Source organism: Alnus glutinosa, chromosome 2 (genome assembly GCF_958979055.1).
Source record: "Alnus glutinosa chromosome 2, dhAlnGlut1.1, whole genome shotgun sequence".
Taxonomy (NCBI): domain Eukaryota; kingdom Viridiplantae; phylum Streptophyta; class Magnoliopsida; order Fagales; family Betulaceae; genus Alnus; species Alnus glutinosa.
Window position 1 is genome coordinate 438,924 of NC_084887.1, and position 19,059 is coordinate 457,982.

General features: G+C 36.3%; 2 protein-coding genes across 2 annotated transcripts; both read left to right on the forward strand.

Moving 5' to 3' along the window:
* The first annotated feature begins 5,720 nt into the window (after positions 1–5,720).
* LOC133862001 (heterogeneous nuclear ribonucleoprotein 1-like) lies at positions 5,721–9,974 on the forward strand. The gene is made up of 6 exons (XM_062297838.1): positions 5,721–5,878; positions 6,036–6,076; positions 8,084–8,247; positions 8,453–8,552; positions 8,667–8,836; positions 9,134–9,974. Exons 1-6 carry the CDS (start codon positions 5,826–5,828, stop codon positions 9,626–9,628), a joined length of 1,023 nt encoding a protein of 340 aa, XP_062153822.1. The 5' UTR covers positions 5,721–5,825; the 3' UTR covers positions 9,629–9,974.
* Positions 9,975–12,382: 2,408 nt separating this feature from the next.
* Positions 12,383–18,554, forward strand: LOC133860660 (long chain acyl-CoA synthetase 8). Its single transcript, XM_062296236.1, has 12 exons — positions 12,383–12,512; positions 13,982–14,581; positions 14,718–14,798; positions 14,942–15,211; positions 15,636–15,767; positions 15,842–16,015; positions 16,112–16,341; positions 16,557–16,674; positions 16,983–17,114; positions 17,227–17,361; positions 17,444–17,650; positions 18,225–18,554. Exons 2-12 carry the CDS (start codon positions 14,033–14,035, stop codon positions 18,387–18,389), a joined length of 2,193 nt encoding a protein of 730 aa, XP_062152220.1. The 5' UTR covers positions 12,383–12,512; positions 13,982–14,032; the 3' UTR covers positions 18,390–18,554.
* Positions 18,555–19,059: the final 505 nt, after the last annotated feature.

Consider the following 19,059-nt stretch of genomic DNA (forward strand, 5'->3'; position numbering starts at 1 on the left):
AAGTGTGTTTTTGGAGTGTAGGGCTTTTTCGTTTTTTCCCCTTTCATTTTTTTTTTTTCTTCTTCTTTCTTCTTTTTCCCTTTTCTTCACCTTTTTTTGTTTTTTTTTTTTTTTTTTTCTAAAACTTCGTGTGCAAGTTGTTGCAAGTTTTTTGTTTTTTTTTTTAACCATAACTATTATAATTTTTTTTTTTTTAAGGAATTATTTCAACTTTCATTCGACAGTTGGAAAATCTAAAGCTGATAGCTCTAAGACAGCGGAGTATGTTGCTCTAAAATTACGTCAAAGATACAGCTAGAAATTTCTTACATTCATATCGTATCTATAACATGTATGGTTGCGGCCTTAGCTAGTCAATACGTAGCATAATTGTTCGCTCTCTTTGTATGACAAAATTGCCAACTCCTTAGCCATTGTAGGACTACTTTAATAACCTCTACAATCTGTCAATAAATGCTCCAATTTTGGCACATGACTTTGACCGCATTTACTACTTGTAACGAGTCACATTTCAACATTATACTTGGTAGTCCCAAATCACGACTAAGCTCCATTGCATTCAGTGCCACTATTGCTTGAACCACCTCAGGCTCTACTATAATACAAATGGTATGACTTCTAGCCACGATCATTATATCTAGTGGTCCCTTATAACAGTGTCTACCCCTAATCGCCTGTTGGCAAAGTCAATAGCCACATCCCAATTCACCTTATAAATATCCTTACGGTGGATTGTTCCATTTCATGCGCATTTCCGCCATGCATGTGGCTCGGTCATGCCATCCTTGACATATGCTATGAGGTATTCTTTCAAAGCAATTACAACCTCTTGGATAAGTCTATTAGGTGGAGTAAATTCTCCATCATAGACCACTTTGTTTCTTTTGAACCATATGTTCCTTGCAATCACTGCATAAAATATCTATATCCTCCTCCGTACACCTGTCGATCAATCCCTCCATTACGTCTATAAAAGAATCTCAACCCTTAGTACTCTTTTGCATCTTCTTCCTGCAAGCCCCCCCAACCATCACTATAAGAGGGACAACTCCACAAGGCATGCAAGGCACTTTCACATCCCAAATTACAACGAAGGAGAATCTAAAAAATAAAGGTATTGTGAAGGATGCCTTATGATATGCACTGTGGACTGTAAACTCCCCTTAAGAAGCATCTCACCAAATCACCACATGTTGTTTCCTGTATCGACTTAATTGAATTTTGTATATTATTTTGCCAGGAGTGCTTTATTGAAATATAATAAACCTCTAAAACCCATCCCTCCCTTCATCTCTGAGTACCCTATTTTTCTCGTAACTCATTAAATGGATCTTTGATTCATTTTTCTTATGACCTTACCAAAAATTTTGCATCGTGGAATTACTTTTCTTGCATAGCTCATTTGGCAAAGTTAATCCCTTTATCACTATACCGTCAAAGTCAACAATTTTTTATTTGTTACGTGTGATGTAACCGTCCACATATCACTTACAACGCCAACCGCATCAAGACTATAGCCTAACACCCAAGTTAGCCTAACGGTCAACTAAATGAGTCGCTTCCCTCTTCACATGATGAATTTTAACTCAACATATATTGATAAATGTTTTCTCAGGATAAAGCATATGCACCAAGGTTATTGATTATTACTATTCACCCATCTAATCATGTTAAGAGAATTCAAATTTAATTGTTTAATGTTAGACGTGATATGTGCCACGTGAACTTACAAAATTGACATGACGGTACACGTGATACTTATCATGTCAACCACGATCAAATTTAAATTATATAGTATTTGAGCAATAAGTGTTATGTAAACTATCGCGTTAATGTTTGAGTGATCTTTACGGCCAACCATTCATTTAATTTTTTTTATTTTTTTTATTTTTTTTATCATCCCAATTTCATGCTGATGTCACACATTACTGGTATGGATTTTCAATATTTTTGTTTCTATTATAGTAAATATTCGAGCATTATTTTCTCCATTACCTTAACCTATAAGGCTGTTATAATCTTTCACTAGTTCAGCAGTAGATATCAAAGTATTACATGAAATTAAAAAACAAAAGAATCATCTCAAAGGGAGAATCAAGCATAATATTATGATATTTCAAGATAATGGAATAAACAAATTAAATTATAACCTTTTGAGGTGATCCACTTTTCAAACAAAATAATACACCAAAATATGGAGAAAATAATTAATGCAATTAATACGAGGGCATTACCAAAAATAAGTCGAGTGAGACAATAATTAATGCCATCATTACAATACAAAACCTGGCATAATTGCAACTATTTTTAAATAGTGATTTTTAAAAACTTTTTGATGAGAGTCAATGTTTGTTTTTTTGTTGTTGTTGTTAAATACTTTTTTAGTCCTCGTACTTTCCATTTTTATGAAATTGATCCTTTAATTTTTTGAAAGTGACAAAAATCATTATTGTTTTCCGCTATTTATCGTTTTACTCTTTCTGTCCACAAAGCTATTTAAAATTCTTTTTTTTTTTTCTTCCATTTTTACGTGAAATATTTATCATTAAAATTGACAAATATTTATCTTTGTTATTTCGAATTAGGTCGAAGGAAATTCCTTCGACCCAATCTATAAAATTAAATATATGAAAATTACTTTTTTTTTTTTTTTTTTTTTTTTTTTTTTTTTTTAAGATATAAGTTTTTTACAAATCGGTTTGTAAGAAATTTCATACAATTTACATATAAGAGTGACATGTGTCATTTAAACATGTGATAAGGACATAAAAAAAAACATGTGAGAAGCACATGTTATTAAAAAATATATGTTTCTCACATGCTAAGTGACACGTGTCAATCTTATATGTGAGTTGTATGAAATTTCCTACAAATCGATTTCTGTCATTTTTTTAATAGTATGAAAGCATTCATATTATTAAAAAAATATGTGATTCTCATATGTTAAGGGACACATGTCATTTTTATAGATTATGTTGGAGTAACTTCCTCCAACCCAATTGGAAGAAAACTCGATCCTCAAATCATATCACTTACTACTAAAAACACTTAAATATATATATATATATATATATATATATATATATATATATATATATATATATATATATATATATATATATATATATATATATATATATAAATTGATTAATTTAATCATTTAAGTCATACAAGTAAAAAGGTTGAGCCTTGAAAACTACCTAAAAAAAAAATAAAGAGCTCGTTTGGCAAATTGGTTTTGGTTTTTGTTTTTGAGAACTATTTTTGAGAACAAAATCAGAAAACCGTTTTTTGTTGTTTTTTCATTAAAAAAGCGTTTGGCAAATTGTTTTCAGAAACAGTTCTTGAAAATAGAAAACAATGATTAAGGCGTTTGGACAACTATTTTCAAAACAGTTTTCACTTTTTAAGAAAAAATAAAAATAAAATATATTTAGAAATTTTACATATTTTTTGTCTTCAATGTTTTATTTTTTCACCTTCTCAGCCTTTTCAAGTTTAAGAGATCAACACCATTCTCAACATCATAGCATCAATTTCTTAAAAAAAAAAAAAAAAAAAAAACATTAGTAGCATCAAGTTATTGGGAGATGTCCTTCCCTTCTTTCCACTAAGATTTAAGGAACATGAGAGAGTGACAAGAGAGATAAACGAGAGAGGAGGGAGAGTGGAGAGTGCTCCAGCTGGAACACACCCCCACTGCTACCACTTCATCAACTGCCACATGCCCTTAGAACAGGACAACCTCAACCTTCTCAGCATAGACCTTCAAAGAATCAAAATCATATAAAAAACAGTGAGCGAAAACGTGAATTCCGCATAAACTCTAACGAGCTCATCCCAAACAACAAACGCCGAGTAATTGTTTCTACAGAGATCGACCAATTCGTTCCAATAGCACGTCCGAGAGCTCGAAGGAAAGGTCGCCGAGGGCATCGAACCGTCGGAGGACGACGAGGCGAGAGATCCGATCAACCAGTTCGGGTTGGATCAGCTGCTATTCGTCCTGGCGTTTCCAGTGGAGGGGACGAGACACATGGAGTAATTTGTCTGAGTGGAGATGACAGAGCAGGAAAGGAGTGGAGGTCGAAAAGTACCTGAGCATCAGAGGCAACGACGGTGGAATGGTTTCGCAGAGAGAGTTGCTGTTGTTGTTGAATCCGTACCATCGTAGCTTCAAAATTCTCGGACAACCGTTTGCATTTTGGGGGGCTTTTCAGATTTTAGGAATGTGTGAACAAGTGAAACAGTACTGGTCTCTGAGCTCAAGGTTGGGCTTTCAGAGATAGGCAACTGGGCGTGGGAGTGAAGGAGAACTAGAGAAGAATGATGAAAAATACCTTTGAAGTTTCGAACCCACGATCTGAGATTGTATTATTTACTGTGCACTTAAGTTGGTTGTTGTGTTCCCCGTGTTTTCTTAAGAAAACAGAAAACCGTTTTTGAAAACATCTTAAAGATGTTTCCATATTTTGTGTTTTTCCTGGTTTTTGTTTTCACTTGTTTTTGTTTTCAAAACATTTACCCAAACGGCCTAATCGCAATTGAAACGTGTTTCGCTGTTTTGAAAACAGAAAACCTGTTTCCGAAACAGCAACCAAACAGGCTCAAAATTGTCCCCAATGGGTAGCTCAATCGGCTGGGAATCATGCCTCAAGAAGCGGAGGTCATTAGTTCGAATCTCCCTCCCCCTCTTGTGTCGACATGTCAAAAAAATAAGAAAACAGGATTGTTGTATATATAATGGAAATTTCTACATGGGATACGTTATGCATTTACATGAAAATCCTACGTAATGAAATAATTGGAATTGAATAAACTTTTTAAGCTTTTGTGATTAGTGGATACGTCTTTGGTTTGACTAGCCCACTAATTAATTGGTTTATGACTTGGCCCCAATGTTAGTGGGTCTTTCATTGCTATTTCTTACAAGACACGTGGCAAATTGCTATTGATATAACTCCTTAACAAGTTGGTCCATGATTAATAATAATCTTTGTCCTAAGTTTTCATGTGAATGTACTATGTAATGATATATGCATGGACGAAAATCAGAATTTAACTTTGGAGAAGCTGGATTATATTATTATTTTTTAATGGGGCCATTATAATATATATACTTTTTTAATATTTAGAAAACCCTACATATGCTTAAATATATATATATATATTTTATTTATTTATTATTATTTGTGGGAGGGCATTGTCACATTGATGCATTATTTGTAATAGATAGAAGAGCATATTATGGCCAAGATTATTGAAGCTTCCTTGCCAATTAAGGAGTTGATTAAAAACACTAAATGATTGATGGACAGTCCCACATCTCGTTAGTGAGATAGGGGTGAGACGACGGTGTAGTATGTAATATTACTCATAGGATAGGTGATTATGCCAATAAGTCGTTGCTAAAAATATATAAGTATATAAGGGTTGATTGACGCTACCACGTTAACGGGGTGAAATGATGATAAATAAAAATATCGTTTATAGAATTACCGACTAAAGTCTATAACGCATAGGTACTAGGAGAGTCCATTGGGCTGACCTAGCCCAAACCTGGGCTGGGCTGAGTTTCTGAAGCTTTTGGTTGGGCTTGGGCTTCGGCTATGATTAGTTCAGCTCAAGTCTGAATAGTTAATTTTAAACAATAATTTAATCACAAATTAGTAATTATTATATGTTTTTTTTTTTTTTTTTAAGATAAATTATTATATGTTTCTGATTCCAAAGCCCTAAGTTCCTTAAAGCCCAGAGTTCGAAAGCTCTGAAACAGACACCATTGGGTTCCAAAGCTCTCCCACGCAGATCTCAACACTACTTCCATGGGTTCGAAGAAGAACCACAACCCCCTCCACGGTGACGGTGCCAGCCCTGGGTTCGTCCACTCTCTCTTTCTCCTTCACTTCATATATTTCTATGAGAAAGGTCCTTGGTTAATGGGTTTTTCTGGGATATTAATTTTTTTTTTTTTTTTTTGATTTTGATTTTATTTATTTATTTTTTTTTTGGGGTGGGGGATGGGTTTGATGCAGTAAAATCTTCATTGGAGGCTTAGCAAAGGACACCAGCTACGGTACGAGAGAGCTTTTTAAAATTTTACTGCTTTTAACATGACTCATCCTTTCTATGTTCTCTCTCTGCGTAAAAGTTTTCTCTATTTTTTGTGTAGATAATTGTATGCTTCACTGTCTTTCTCTAGAACGAGTATTGTGGAATCTGTTGGACCCAAAAGAAGAAAAAAAGTATCTGTGCGTATGTGTGAGCGAGTGATAGGTTATGGTTGTGTGTTGCTGTTGGTGGCTATTATTGAATGTGTGATGTAAGGGTGAAAATGTGGACGTGAATGCGGTTATTACTAATAACCGCATCCATACAATCCAATTATTACTTTTAGGTATCTGTATCCGCGCTATTATTGTCCGCTATCCACATTTGCGGTAATGACCATTTTGGATTATCATCTAAATTTATATGCAAGCTTAAATAATGCAGTTATTACCATATGCAAGCTTAAATAAATTAAGATTTCACTTGTTACACAATTCATGATTATCAGCCATAGAGGGTAATTGTTTTATAGAGTAATCAAGATTTAGATTACTCAAAGAAAAGAAAAGAAGTAAATGTAGTGATGTATAACTTTGAGATGATAGCAAAAAAAAAACTAATATAACCTAAAGATCCTAAACTTACCGAATCCAAAACGACGTCGTTTTAGTGAATTTAATTTAATTTTTATTATATATAATATACATGTAAAGAGAATGCAGATGCGGTTATTAACCATATATATAAAGGGAATGCGGATGCGGTTATTAACCGTATTTGCATACCCTAAAATTGCAATAGCGGATAGCGAATGCGGGTGATTATTATCTGCCCGCATTTTCACCCCTAGCGTAATATGCATTGTTGTTGTACGAGTGAGTTTAGAAATCTTTGTGAGCTACTTTGAGAAGTATGGGAAGATTATAGACTTTGTGATCATGAAAGACCGGCACAAAAATCTCACTGCGTTTAACATAACCCATACTTTCTATGATTTTCTCTCTGTGTTTCTGTGTAAAAGTTCTCTTTATGCTCCATTTGTTTCGACGTAAGATGGTTTTCGTCGTAAAATGATTTCAAGGAAGTCATTTTTCTGAAAAATATTTTTCGCCGAAAGCGTTTTTCGGTATTTGGCGCATACGGAAAATTACAAATATTTTTAATATTTTTATTCAATCATATTAACCTATAAAAATCAATTTTTATTCAAAACATATAAATATTAATGTAAAATAATATAAAAATTACCGAAGACGAGATTCCGTCACTGACTGACAAGATTCCGACCACTTTTACCGGATTCTGCCATTCCGGCTACTATAGCCAGAATCCAAGATAAAGGCCGGAATCCGAACAGTTTTGTCGGAATTTGGGTTGGCCGGATTCCGGCACAGAACGGCCGGACTCCGGCATACTGGCCGGAATCTGCCAGAACCGTTTGAATCCGGCTGTTTGGCCAGATCTCGGCTAGTCGGTAGGGATCCGGCTATTTTGGCCGGGATTTTCTAGCCAGATCCGGCCAGCCAGCCTTTCTGGCAGATTCCGGACAGATGGCCGGAATTTGGGCTAACCGGATTCCGGTGAAGATGGCCGGATGCTGTCGGATTTCGGTACTGGCAAGATTTCGATGATGGTCGACTGCTTGAAGTGAAGGTTAACTGTGTCGTTTAATAGGGATCGAATGCGGCTGGCGTCTTCGAAAATTTACTAAGCATTTTTGGTCAAATAGAAATCATTCCCGGTTGACTATTATTTTCGCCCCTACCAAACACTGGAAAATACCGAAATCATTTTCCAGAAATCATTTTATACCGAAACAAACGGAGCATTAATTTATATTCTTGGATAATTTTATGCTTCATTGTCGTTCTCTCGAATGAATATTATGGAATCTGTTGAGACCCAAAAAAATAAAAAAGAATCTGTGCGTGTATACATGTGTGCGAGTGATAAAGTTATAGTTGTGTGTTGCTGTTGATGGCTATTATTGAACGGGTGCTGTATCTTGTTGTTGTTGTGTGAGTGAGTTCAGAAACCTTTGTGAGCTACTTTGAGAAGTATGGGAAGATAATAGACTCTGTGATCATGAAAGATCGGCACACGCATCGACCTAGAGGATTCGGGTTCATTACCTATGAGGATCCTTCTGCTGTCGACCAGGTTATCCAAGAGACCCATATCATCAATGGCAAGCAGGTTAGTCTTTTTTCTTTGAAATAATTCAACATCACTCGTTTGCTTTTTTATACCCAACTGTATGAATGTATGCGTGTGTTTGTAATTCTCTTGAATAGTTGGCTCCATTGCATTGATAAAAGTACAGTTAATGTTGCTAGGAGATTTGTTTTTGGATAATGTCTTGAGGTGCATGATTGTGATATGTGTAATGAATTTGGACCAGGTTGAGATAAAAAGAACCATTCCTAAAGGTTCCACACAAGCTAGTGATTTCAAAACAAAGAAAATTTTTGTTGGCGGGATTCCAACTACGGTCACTGAAGGTCTGATGTTTGAACTTTTTAACATTCGATTAAAATGTTATTGTTGTTGTAACTAGACTGAGGTGTTTGTTCTTTCTCTCTTTCTTATTTTCTCATGCTTTTTTTTGACATTAGATGAGTTCAAGAATTTCTTCTCAAAGTATGGAAAGGTGGCGGAACATGAGATTATACGTGATCATGTGACTAAACGCTCACGAGGCTTTGGATTTATTGTATTTGACAGTGAAAAAGCTGTTGATAATATGCTGGCAAATGGCAATATGATTGATATGGAAGGTATACAGGTGAGTTTTGTGCAATCATTCTCCATGATATCAGATGTAATTGGTCATTTTTCTTTGATATATAAAGCAGCCACACGATGTTGCACTTCAAAAAGTTCTCATAGTGGAAATAATTATTGGTGGTTGCTTCTTATCACTTTCTAATGCTATGCAATTTCTTTTGATCTTTTTGGTTTTATGTTTTTTGTCTCTCAATTTAAGTAAAGTTCGTTATAGGTTCCTGGTTTTTCTCTAGGCAGGCTCTCAAAAATAACTTGATACCGGAAAAAGATAGGTTAACTCACTTCTTTGTTGTAGGTTGAGGTCAAGAAGGCTGAACCAAAGAAAGCCTCAAACCCAGCACCTGTTCCTGCATTTGGTAGTGAATCTAGGGCACGCTCATACAATGACGATTTTGGTGGATTTGGCGACTCTTATAGTGGTTTTGGCGATGGTGGTTTTGGCCCCAGTTCTTATAGGTCACTTGGCGGTTTTGGTGGTAGATTTGGTGATTATGGTGGATATGGAGGTGGCAATGATTTTGGTGGTGGTTATGGGGGTTTTGGTGGTGGTAATTTTGCTGGTTATCGAGGAGAGTCATCATTTGGCTATTCCGGTCGCTATGGTTCCTATATGGGAGGCCTTAGTGAGGGATATGGTGGGAGTGGGTTAGGTGCATACGGACGTGGTGGGGGCTATGGGACTTATGGTGGTTCAGGCTCCCCTGGTGCTAATTATGGAGGACCAGGAGGCTTGTATGGTAGTAGGGCAGGTTACGGTGGCAGTAGTCGTTACCATCCCTATGCACAGTAGATTTGCTTATGCTTTTCAATAGAAGTTTCTTGCAGGTTGCTTTATCTTCAGTGTATGCATTTGCATTTTGTGATATCATAGACACAAGGCACTTACTGCAAGGCTATCTAGAAGATCAGATGAACCATTAGTGTATCTGGGTTCACGCATTGGCTTAGACAACCAAAGCTAGATCGGCATATCTAGAGCTTTCTGTCAATAATCGGAATGTGATTGTAGTCAGGCATCTATCTTGTGCTTTATATCCGGATTGTCAATTTGTTGAGTTAGACTTTCATCTTGTTATGAGATATTAATTGGTTAGAATCAATTTGGAGTTGGAAATGCAATATAGGTAATTATACTAGATGCTCATTTGGGAGACTGATTCTTCCTATCCTTATCTTGCTATTGTCAATTTGTTGAGTTAGACTTTCATCTTGTTATGAGATATTAATTGGTTAGAATCAATTTGGAGTTGGAAATGCAATATAGGGAATTATACTAGATGCTCATTTGGGAGACTGATTCTTCCTATTCTTATCTTGCTATTGTTAAGTTTGGCACGCCAATTACTAAGGCCTAATTACCCTTTACAGGTGATAGTTACAATGTTTTAGTTCTGTGCTTTTGTTAAGAAGCTATTACTTGTAAAAAAAAAGAAAAAAAAAAGAAGCTACCGACTTACCAAAAGAAATTGAAAAGAAAGAAAGAAAACATAGCTACAACTCAATAAGAATTATGGATAAAAAAAATCTGGATTCTGAATTTTTATTTTCTTTATTCTTTTAGAAAAACTTTTTTTGAGCTTCAGGAAATTGCACTTTACCCCCCTCCGTTAATCCGTCATTAGGAAAATCACTGAAAAAGTATAGCTTATGTATGAATGATTTGAGAATTTTATTAACTGTAACACCGTAAGTAGATATTAGGGACACAATAATCACAAAAAAGTCATCAAACAGCTGTGTTAGTGGCTGATGAATATTTACCGTTGATCTTCACACTGGTGTATTGACAAAGAGAGGTACCTTAGGGTTTTGTTGTACCTTGAATATTTAAAGTTGCTGGATTGAAAATGAATTAAAGGGGGTTGTAAGTCTGGTAAATCACTGAGCTTCGTGAAAGATGGCACCGTGTGCATGGGCTCCTTAACCGGAAAATGTTTAGTTGATTGTTGTTTTCGCCTAGTTGAGGAGTGTACACAAGGGTTTTCTTGCTTGTTGCCTTCGATTGCAATGCATCACTTAGCTACAAGAATCTCCGACCAGGTTAACTAAAACAGTGTGACCTTGGCTGCCTCCTCCACTCAGTGCAGATGGATTTAATGTCTTAAAACTGCACTATGCCAACGACAATAATTAATGCCTTAATTTGTGGGCTGAATGCTGAACAATGCCGATGTTTCCGTGTATGTTGGCAGCTGCTATATTTGAAGAAACCTTTCAAATATTGGAATGAGATCATTTGCTTAGAGACATAATTTCATTTTGAAAATTAACTATTAGATTTGGAGGACTCATACAGTATCTACACAGATTCAATGGTTGATTTTCAAAATGGGAGGATATGAGAATAGAAGAAAGCATTTTTGTTGTTTAATGTGCAGAAGAATTGGCATATTTATATTTGTTGGAGAATGATGAGGCCCTGAAGTTGAACATATGAGAAGTTATTTCCTTTTGTAATTTCAATGAAAATTAAAAAGGAATGACTTTGAATGAAAATGAATTCAATTTGAGCGTGAAACAACAGGCAGAAAGGAGCAAACGGAAATCTCATTACTTGTGAGCTACGATCCCTTGACGTACGAAAACGAAAACGACTTGATTGGAACATCGCTTTCTCTTAATGTTTTGTGTTAGTAGTTACGTCGTATCTTCACAATAAGAGAGATTGATTAATGGCCGTTACCAACTACTACACCTGTCGGCTGTCACGACCAATTCATCAACACGCGTGCCTCTGAGAAATGTGGAAAACCGTAAGCCCACTGCGCACGTGACGCTCCCCCCCATGCAGCCTGAACCTCATACTCTGTCGCCCCGTGTCATCTTGCACGTGAGTTCTTCACGCTCGCCTCTACGCCACGTGGCTCTAGTTTGATTCTACAGACTACAGTACGGTTTGATTCTTCACCCTAAACAAAAAAAAGAAATCATTTTTCTTCACCTTAAACTAAAAAAAATCATTTTTGTAAATCACTTTGGTGTATATCAACGCACATCGGATGTAGGTTCCATGTACAAGTTGTGTTAGAGTTTACACACTTATTTTGTACACACATTATATGCATACTCATAACAAGTGTGAGATCCACATATTATATGCATACTCATCTTGTATACAAATTATACACGCTTATAATAAGTATAGGGATAATTGCACCACTGATTTATAGAGTTGATCTAAATTACGAATTATTCTCTATGGTACAAAAAGTTCATGGATAGTTGTCGTGGTAAATTATAATTACGAATCATTCCTTAAACTCGTTTTTCGTCCGCCAAGTTAACAGAATCCGTTAATTTATCACGTCATATAAATAGTGAGAAAACATAATATCACATGAAATTAGAGATAATGATGTAATTATCTCATAAATATAAGACCGCATCCGAGACCCATCTCGATGTGCGTAGAAGATAAGATATGTGCCGAGAGAAATATCATTTTCCATAAAATCGAAAAATACCCATAGTCAAATCGTCAACCACAATGACGAAACTACCCCTCACAGCGGTCGGCCATACATAAAATCCGAGGGGGTCCTTTCATAATTTCACTATTTACTAACGTAAAACACACTCCCCGTCGTTTCTCGAAGTGCCACCCCCTTTTTTTTTCTGCTTTTTATTTACTCCCCGACACACACACCCGCAGAGAAGAAGAAGTTCATCCCAAAGTAAGACTTTTTCATTTCCTGTTTTTATTTCGTCTCATTAATTGTTTCATTCTTTTTATGGTGATTTTGTTTTTCTGATCTTTTTTTGAGGTGTAGCTCTTGTCAGAATTAGCTCTATGTCATCTGTTGCTGATCTTTGGTTCATATTAGGCTTTGTTGTCAATTCTGCACGAGACAGTGGATCGTGTATCGAATCTATTTGCATCTAGTTTTTGGGTTCGATTTAGTTTTTTCTTTAGGAAATTTCGTTATTTGTGATAATTGAGTGGTTATCAACTGGAACTGGAGCCATAGTGTGTGATCATAATAGTTCCCTATGTGATTCCATTTTTTTTTTTTTTCATTTTTGAAAGAAGTAAGGATGCTTTAGGGTTCGTTTTGGATTTGCGAATTCAATAAGTACGATTTAAAAATGTGTGATTTGAAAAAATAATTTTTAAAAAGCAACTAAGCGAATGGCAAAATTGCAGTTTACCTTTTAAAATCGTAAATTAGCCATTAAAATTTCGCGTTTTAAAAAAAACACTCTTACCTGCTATTTGAAAAGACAGATTTTTTGCATTTTCAAATCGCAATTTTTAAAAACGCAGTTCCGAAATGATTTGTGTCTACGATTTTGTTTAAAATTGTATTTATTGTCTACGAAATTGCAATCCCAGTCGCACCCTTAGTGGGATTTAGGTTTCGGCTAGTGGTGTTTTTCTTGTGTGTTTTGTCATCTGTTATGATTAATGAGTTTTGAAGTGAGATCTTTAATGCTAACTAGTAACTGCAATAACCCAGGATGACCCCTTCGATGCTTCTTTTGCTGTATACCCCATCCATCCGAACAACAAAATGGGTTGCAGGCTTTACATTTTCCTACTAAAGAGGACCGATGATGGGAAGATAAATTCCAAATTAAATTTCATTTCCATTTATATTAGATAAGGGATATTGAAAAATCTAAAGTTCCTGTTTTAATTGCTTCTAATAGTCGATGTTGAAATCTCTTTTCTAGAATTTAATTACTAACCATTGGAAATTGCTTAGTTTTTATGTCAAAACTGTGGAAGTCTCCTAATTTTGTTTGAGCGATTTTGCATGAAAGGTTCTGGGTGTGGTATACTTTGTGTGTTACACGCAGTCAATGTTACCTGCATGCCTAGAGAATTATAAAGTTTTATACATGCTGTTGTGCCATTGTGTATTTTGGTGCGTCTTCCTTTGGTCGGCCTGTCATAGAAGGATGCTACCAAAATCAAAAGAGCTAGAGGCTCGAAGGCTCTGGTTGGGAAATAAACTACACTGATTGAGCTTAATCTAGGTCTATTCAATGCCTGTTGCTTAATGAACTATAGTAATTCTACTTATTATACTTTATTATAACCTTTTCATTGTGATGGATAGATCATGAATGGAGAGTTATTTGTTAATTCGTTGTAAGTTCAAAAATGGATTATGTCACTAATACCTGTCATCTATTATAGGTAACAAGTTGATCTGTTGTGGAAAGGAACTTTGTAATTTAAACATTGAAAATGGGGGATTCCAAGGGAGGTTTGTCGCACTCACAACTTCTGAAAAATTTGGGCGCTGGTGACTACTTGTCACTTTGGAAAGGCTATGGGCCATGTGGGATTGTTAGTACTGTTATTATTGGTATTCTCATACCTATATTACTGTCTGCTCTGTTCCTGGGAAAGAAAAAGGGAAAGCAAAGAGGAGTTCCAGTGCAAGTTGGTGGTGAGGCAGGTTATGCAATTCAAAATGCTCGAGTTAGTGAGTTGGTTGAAGTTCCTTGGAAAGGAGCCACAACCATGGCAGCTCTATTTGAGCAATCTTGTAAAAAGAATTCACGAAATCCATTTCTTGGAACAAGAAAGCTAATTAGCAGAGAATTTGTCACAGGTAGTGATGGTAGGAAGTTTGAGAAGCTACACTTAGGGGATTATGAATGGCAAACTTATGGAGAGATATTTGATCGTGCTTGCAACTTTGCATCTGGGCTTGTCAGTTTAGGTCATAATTTAGACAGCCGTGCTGCCATTTTTTCTGACACTCGGGCAGAGTGGTTCATTGCCCTTCAGGTAGTCTTTTCATCATACTCTGATTTCATAAATATCTTTTTTCTTTTCTTTTATTTTCTCTTTGTTCTTTCTTTTCCTTTCCCTTTGGTTTAGCTTTATGGATGCAGGAGATGCTAAGATTGTATTTTTGGTCCAGGGATGCTTTCGACAAAGTATCACTGTTGTTACTATTTATGCTTCTCTGGGCGAGGATGCCCTGATCCACTCACTTAATGAGGTCAGGAAATCACTGCTCTTGTATACTTTAGGAGATCATATTGTCCAGGATGTGCATGCCTAACATGCAAATCCATACTATATTTTATAGTGAATTACACAGATTACGAAAAGTCCTAACTCAGAGCTGTAAATTCTCAACAGACCCAAGTATCAACTCTTATTTGCGAACCCAAGCAGTTGAAGAAGTTGGCTGCAATAAGCTCAAGCCTAAAGAGTATCCAAAATGTTATATACTTTGAAGATGATGGAATTGAAAATGATATTACTTCTGGAAGTATGAACGAGTGGACACTGACATCTTTTTCTGAGGTTGAGAAACTTGGGAAAAGAAGTCCTGTTAATCCAAGCCTGCCTTCCAAAAATGGCATTGCTGTTGTCATGTATACAAGTGGCAGTACAGGTTTACCAAAGGTTTGTTCCTGCTTTTAGTTCCTTATGTTGTGCATTTGTTCTTTCCTGCAAATGAGAGGAGGAGGGTGGATCCAGCAAAATTTTGCCAATTGCTCATCACTGGAAGGCGCAGAACTGAAAGGGTTTTCTTTTCTGGTTTATTTTTCTGGGTTGCAGATGCCCAATTTGAATGTGGTCCAGAAACTTAGAGTAATGTGTCTTTGTATAACTTATGTACCATGTTTGTTTGCAAGTTCTTTTTGAGGCAAGTTATAATCCCGAACCCAAAGGTTTGTTGTCAATGAGTTCCTAAAATTTTTATTTGAGCTCTCTAAGTGCTCAAGTCATGATAAACACTTGCATATGTTTGTGTTGTCTAGCTCTGAAAGCCTAATATCCTTATACAAAAAGTGCCATTAACATGGTGTATTATGTAACAATGTAGGGGGTTATGATCACTCATGGAAACATTGTAGCCACTGCTGCAGGTGTTATGAAAGTAATCCCAAAACTGGGTAGAAATGATGTGTACTTAGCGTACTTGCCCCTGGCTCATGTTTTTGAACTGGCAGCTGAGGTACCTTCTTGTTTGCATTTGTATTTTCAATGTTAATTGGTTGAAATCGTCTTAACATCACTGTGGTTGTCCAGTCTGTGATGTTGGCTGCAGGTTGTGCAATGGGTTATGGTTCAGCATTGACATTAACTGACACTTCTAATAAAATTAAGAAAGGAACCAAGGGGGATGCTTCTGTGTTAAAGCCAACCCTCATGACAGCAGTCCCAGCTATTTTAGATCGAATTCGTGATGGAGTTGTGAAAAAGGTTTGAATTTGATTGGCACATATCTGTTGGTTGAGAATACTTGGGCAAGCAGTCAGCTTTCTTCTTCACTATCTATTATGTTATGATGTAATTTAGGTTGAGGAAAAAGGTGGGTTAGTGAAGCATCTATTCAACATTGGATGTAAGCGACGTCTAGCCGCTGTAGAAGGAAGCTGGCTTGGGGCTTGGGGATTGGAGAAAATTTTGTGGGATATCGTTGTCTTTAAAAGAATACGCACTTTACTTGGAGGACACATCCGTTTCGTGCTCTGTGGTGGAGCTCCTTTATCTGGGGATTCACAGCGGTTTATCAACATCTGCATGGGGTAATTGGACTTTGAATCATAAATTATTGGTCTTTTTAAGTTTATAATTGACAAGTCAATGTTGTATCAGCTACCTAAGAAGATCAAGTTCAGTTCCATGTTAGAGCATGCTCCACTGCTTATAATCAGTTTCTGTGTCAATTGCTTAAAAGTTTCTGTGCTCTGTTTCATATTCACATTTAAGATGATCTTCTGAAAATATTGCCCTTCGACAGGGCTCCTATTGGTCAAGCATATGGCTTGACTGAAACATTTGCTGGAGCCACTTTTTCTGAGTGGGATGATTCAACAGTGGGACGTGTTGGACCACCGCTTCCTTGTTGCTACATTAAGGTAAGCTTCGACTTGTTAACGAAACTTTTCAATAGAGTTTAATAATCAGATCTATACTCCTGTTTTAAAGAGAATTTGGTAAATTGTACTGTGTTTGGCTCATTTCACTCTGCACTAGCTTATCTTTAGTGAGTGCTTCCAGTTGACAATAACAATCAAAAGTTATGGGAAGTACAAATCTTTGCTAGTTCATTGCATAAGTCATGACTTGTAAATTCCATTTAGAATTCATGATGGCAAATTTATGGGGTGTACCAGGTAGAATACTTTCAAATGGGATTTAATGTGTCTTTAATTTGGTATTGTAGCTTGTTTCTTGGGAAGAAGGTGGATATCTGTCAACTGACAAACCAATGCCCCGAGGAGAGATTATAGTGGGAGGTTTCAGTGTAACTGCTGGTTACTTTAAAAATCAAGAAAAAACCGATGAAGTGTACAAGGTAATTTCCAAGCTGTCTTTGTTTCTTTTTTCTATTTATGTTTTACATATGCTGCAACTTGATCTTGTAGCCTGTATATACATGCACTCATGATCTGTTACACACACTACAGGTTGACGAGAGTGGCATGCGCTGGTTTTATACTGGTGACATTGGAAAATTTCACCCAGATGGATGCCTTGAAATTATTGATAGGAAGAAGGATATAGTGAAACTTCAACATGGAGAATATGTCTCCCTTGGAAAGGTGCATTTAAAGCTTTACCTTGTCTTTCTTAATAGAATATGCCTCAGAGGTGCTCATTGGATTAGTAGCTGCGTTATTGCAGGTTGAGGCAGCTCTCACTTCAAGTAGTTATGTGGATGGTATCATGGTACATGCAGATCCCTTCCACAGCTATTGTGTAGCACTAGTTGTTCCTTCGCAGCAGGTCCTCAAGAAGTGGGCCCAACAAGCTGGCATCAACTACAGTGATTTTTCTGAGCTGTGTGACAAAGCTGAAAGTGTCAGCGAGGTTCAGCAATCTCTTTCTAAGGTTTGTTTATTTTCATTTTTCTTCTGAAAACTTATTTGAAACTATGGTGACAAAGCCATATTTTATTACGTCTCTACTGCTGCTGGAGCTGCAGAAGACATATTTAGGAACTACAGAGATCTAATTATTGAGACACGCATACACATAACACACGTGGTGGGTTGGTCGACTCTGATGGATAGTCTGGTTTGGAGGTTGCTTTCTCTCAATTTTATGCCATTACAGCATGTATTAGCAGATTAGTACAAAAGTCGAGCACTAATGAAGAAACAAAATGCTACCAATGTGATAGAAGCATCCTCCATTGTGTAATTGCATTTAATATTTCCCTGATTCTTTTGTTCGATTTGAAACTATTAATCCTCATGTGACAGTTATATCATATTCCACCATCAGATCACAGCTCTATGAATTTGCTTGTATTGATTCCCATAAGCAAGTTTTGATTTTTGCATAATATTAACAAGAGGGTGATCGACCCTTGTATATGTTGAAAGTTCCAAAGTAAAAGGTCTTCTGATTTTGTTTCATTCAAGAATTAGTGCAGAAATAAGAGCATCTTTTATGTCTGCAGGTGGCAAAAGCTGCAAAATTGGATAAGTTTGAAACTCCTGCAAAGATTAAGTTGCTGCCTGAACAATGGACCCCCGAGTCTGGATTAGTTACTGCTGCTCTCAAGATAAAGAGGGAACAACTGAAGGCCAAGTTTAAGAATGAGCTTCTAAAATTATATGCGTGAAACTTGTATTGACTTGAGTGTTTTCATGACCTGGTGTTTTATTTCATACTCAAATTTTGTAGTTTTCCTTGGTGATAATATGTTGTTACATATTGATACTGATGCGTGTATCAAATTTTCAGTTAATGCTTGTTATGGCTAAATCAAGTTTTCCCCATTTATCCCCCTCTCGCTTTAAGAAACTTTAACTTTTGCCATCCTCTTTGGTGTCTCTGCACTTTGTCTGAGAGCATCTTCAGCTTCAAAATGAATAATTAAAAGAAATATAACAAAAAAGTATATATAGCCCAAAAGTCCCAAGTCCACAAACTCTTCAGATGGATTGCCGTTCCGACTGGCTTAGTGTCGCCGGAGGGATTTTACTCTGCTGCCATCAGTGATTTATGCGTCTCCATCTCTGCAGGTAAAGCGGCTTCAAATTCTGTGATTCTCTCTCTCTCTCTCTCTAGCATATTACATGTATTTGCATTGTTATCCTGTTCAATTTCTCTATTTGAAATCTTTTGTCCCAAAGGGTTTGTTTTCAATTTTTTTCAGTTTTATATCTTGGGTTTTCTTGGAAGGACCAAGAAGGCAGAGAGTTCTGAACGCTTCTTCTCTCTCATATTTGTATTGCGTGCATCAATTTAGACGAGAGATCTACGGTAGATTTGGTCAGAGATCTACCATT

Excerpts from the sequence above, each read along its gene's own strand:
- LOC133862001 (XM_062297838.1), top strand. The coding sequence starts at position 5,826 with ATGGGTTCGAAGAAGAACCACAACCCCCTCCACGGTGACGGTGCCAGC. Across the intron at positions 5,879-6,035 it reads GGTGACGGTGCCAGCCCTGG|TAAAATCTTCATTGGAGGCT; the intron begins GTTCGTCCACTC and ends GGTTTGATGCAG. Across the intron at positions 8,553-8,666 it reads TCCAACTACGGTCACTGAAG|ATGAGTTCAAGAATTTCTTC; the intron begins GTCTGATGTTTG and ends TTTTGACATTAG.
- LOC133860660 (XM_062296236.1), top strand. The coding sequence starts at position 14,033 with ATGGGGGATTCCAAGGGAGGTTTGTCGCACTCACAACTTCTGAAAAAT. Across the intron at positions 16,342-16,556 it reads TTTATCAACATCTGCATGGG|GGCTCCTATTGGTCAAGCAT; the intron begins GTAATTGGACTT and ends GCCCTTCGACAG. Across the intron at positions 17,651-18,224 it reads TTCAGCAATCTCTTTCTAAG|GTGGCAAAAGCTGCAAAATT; the intron begins GTTTGTTTATTT and ends TTATGTCTGCAG.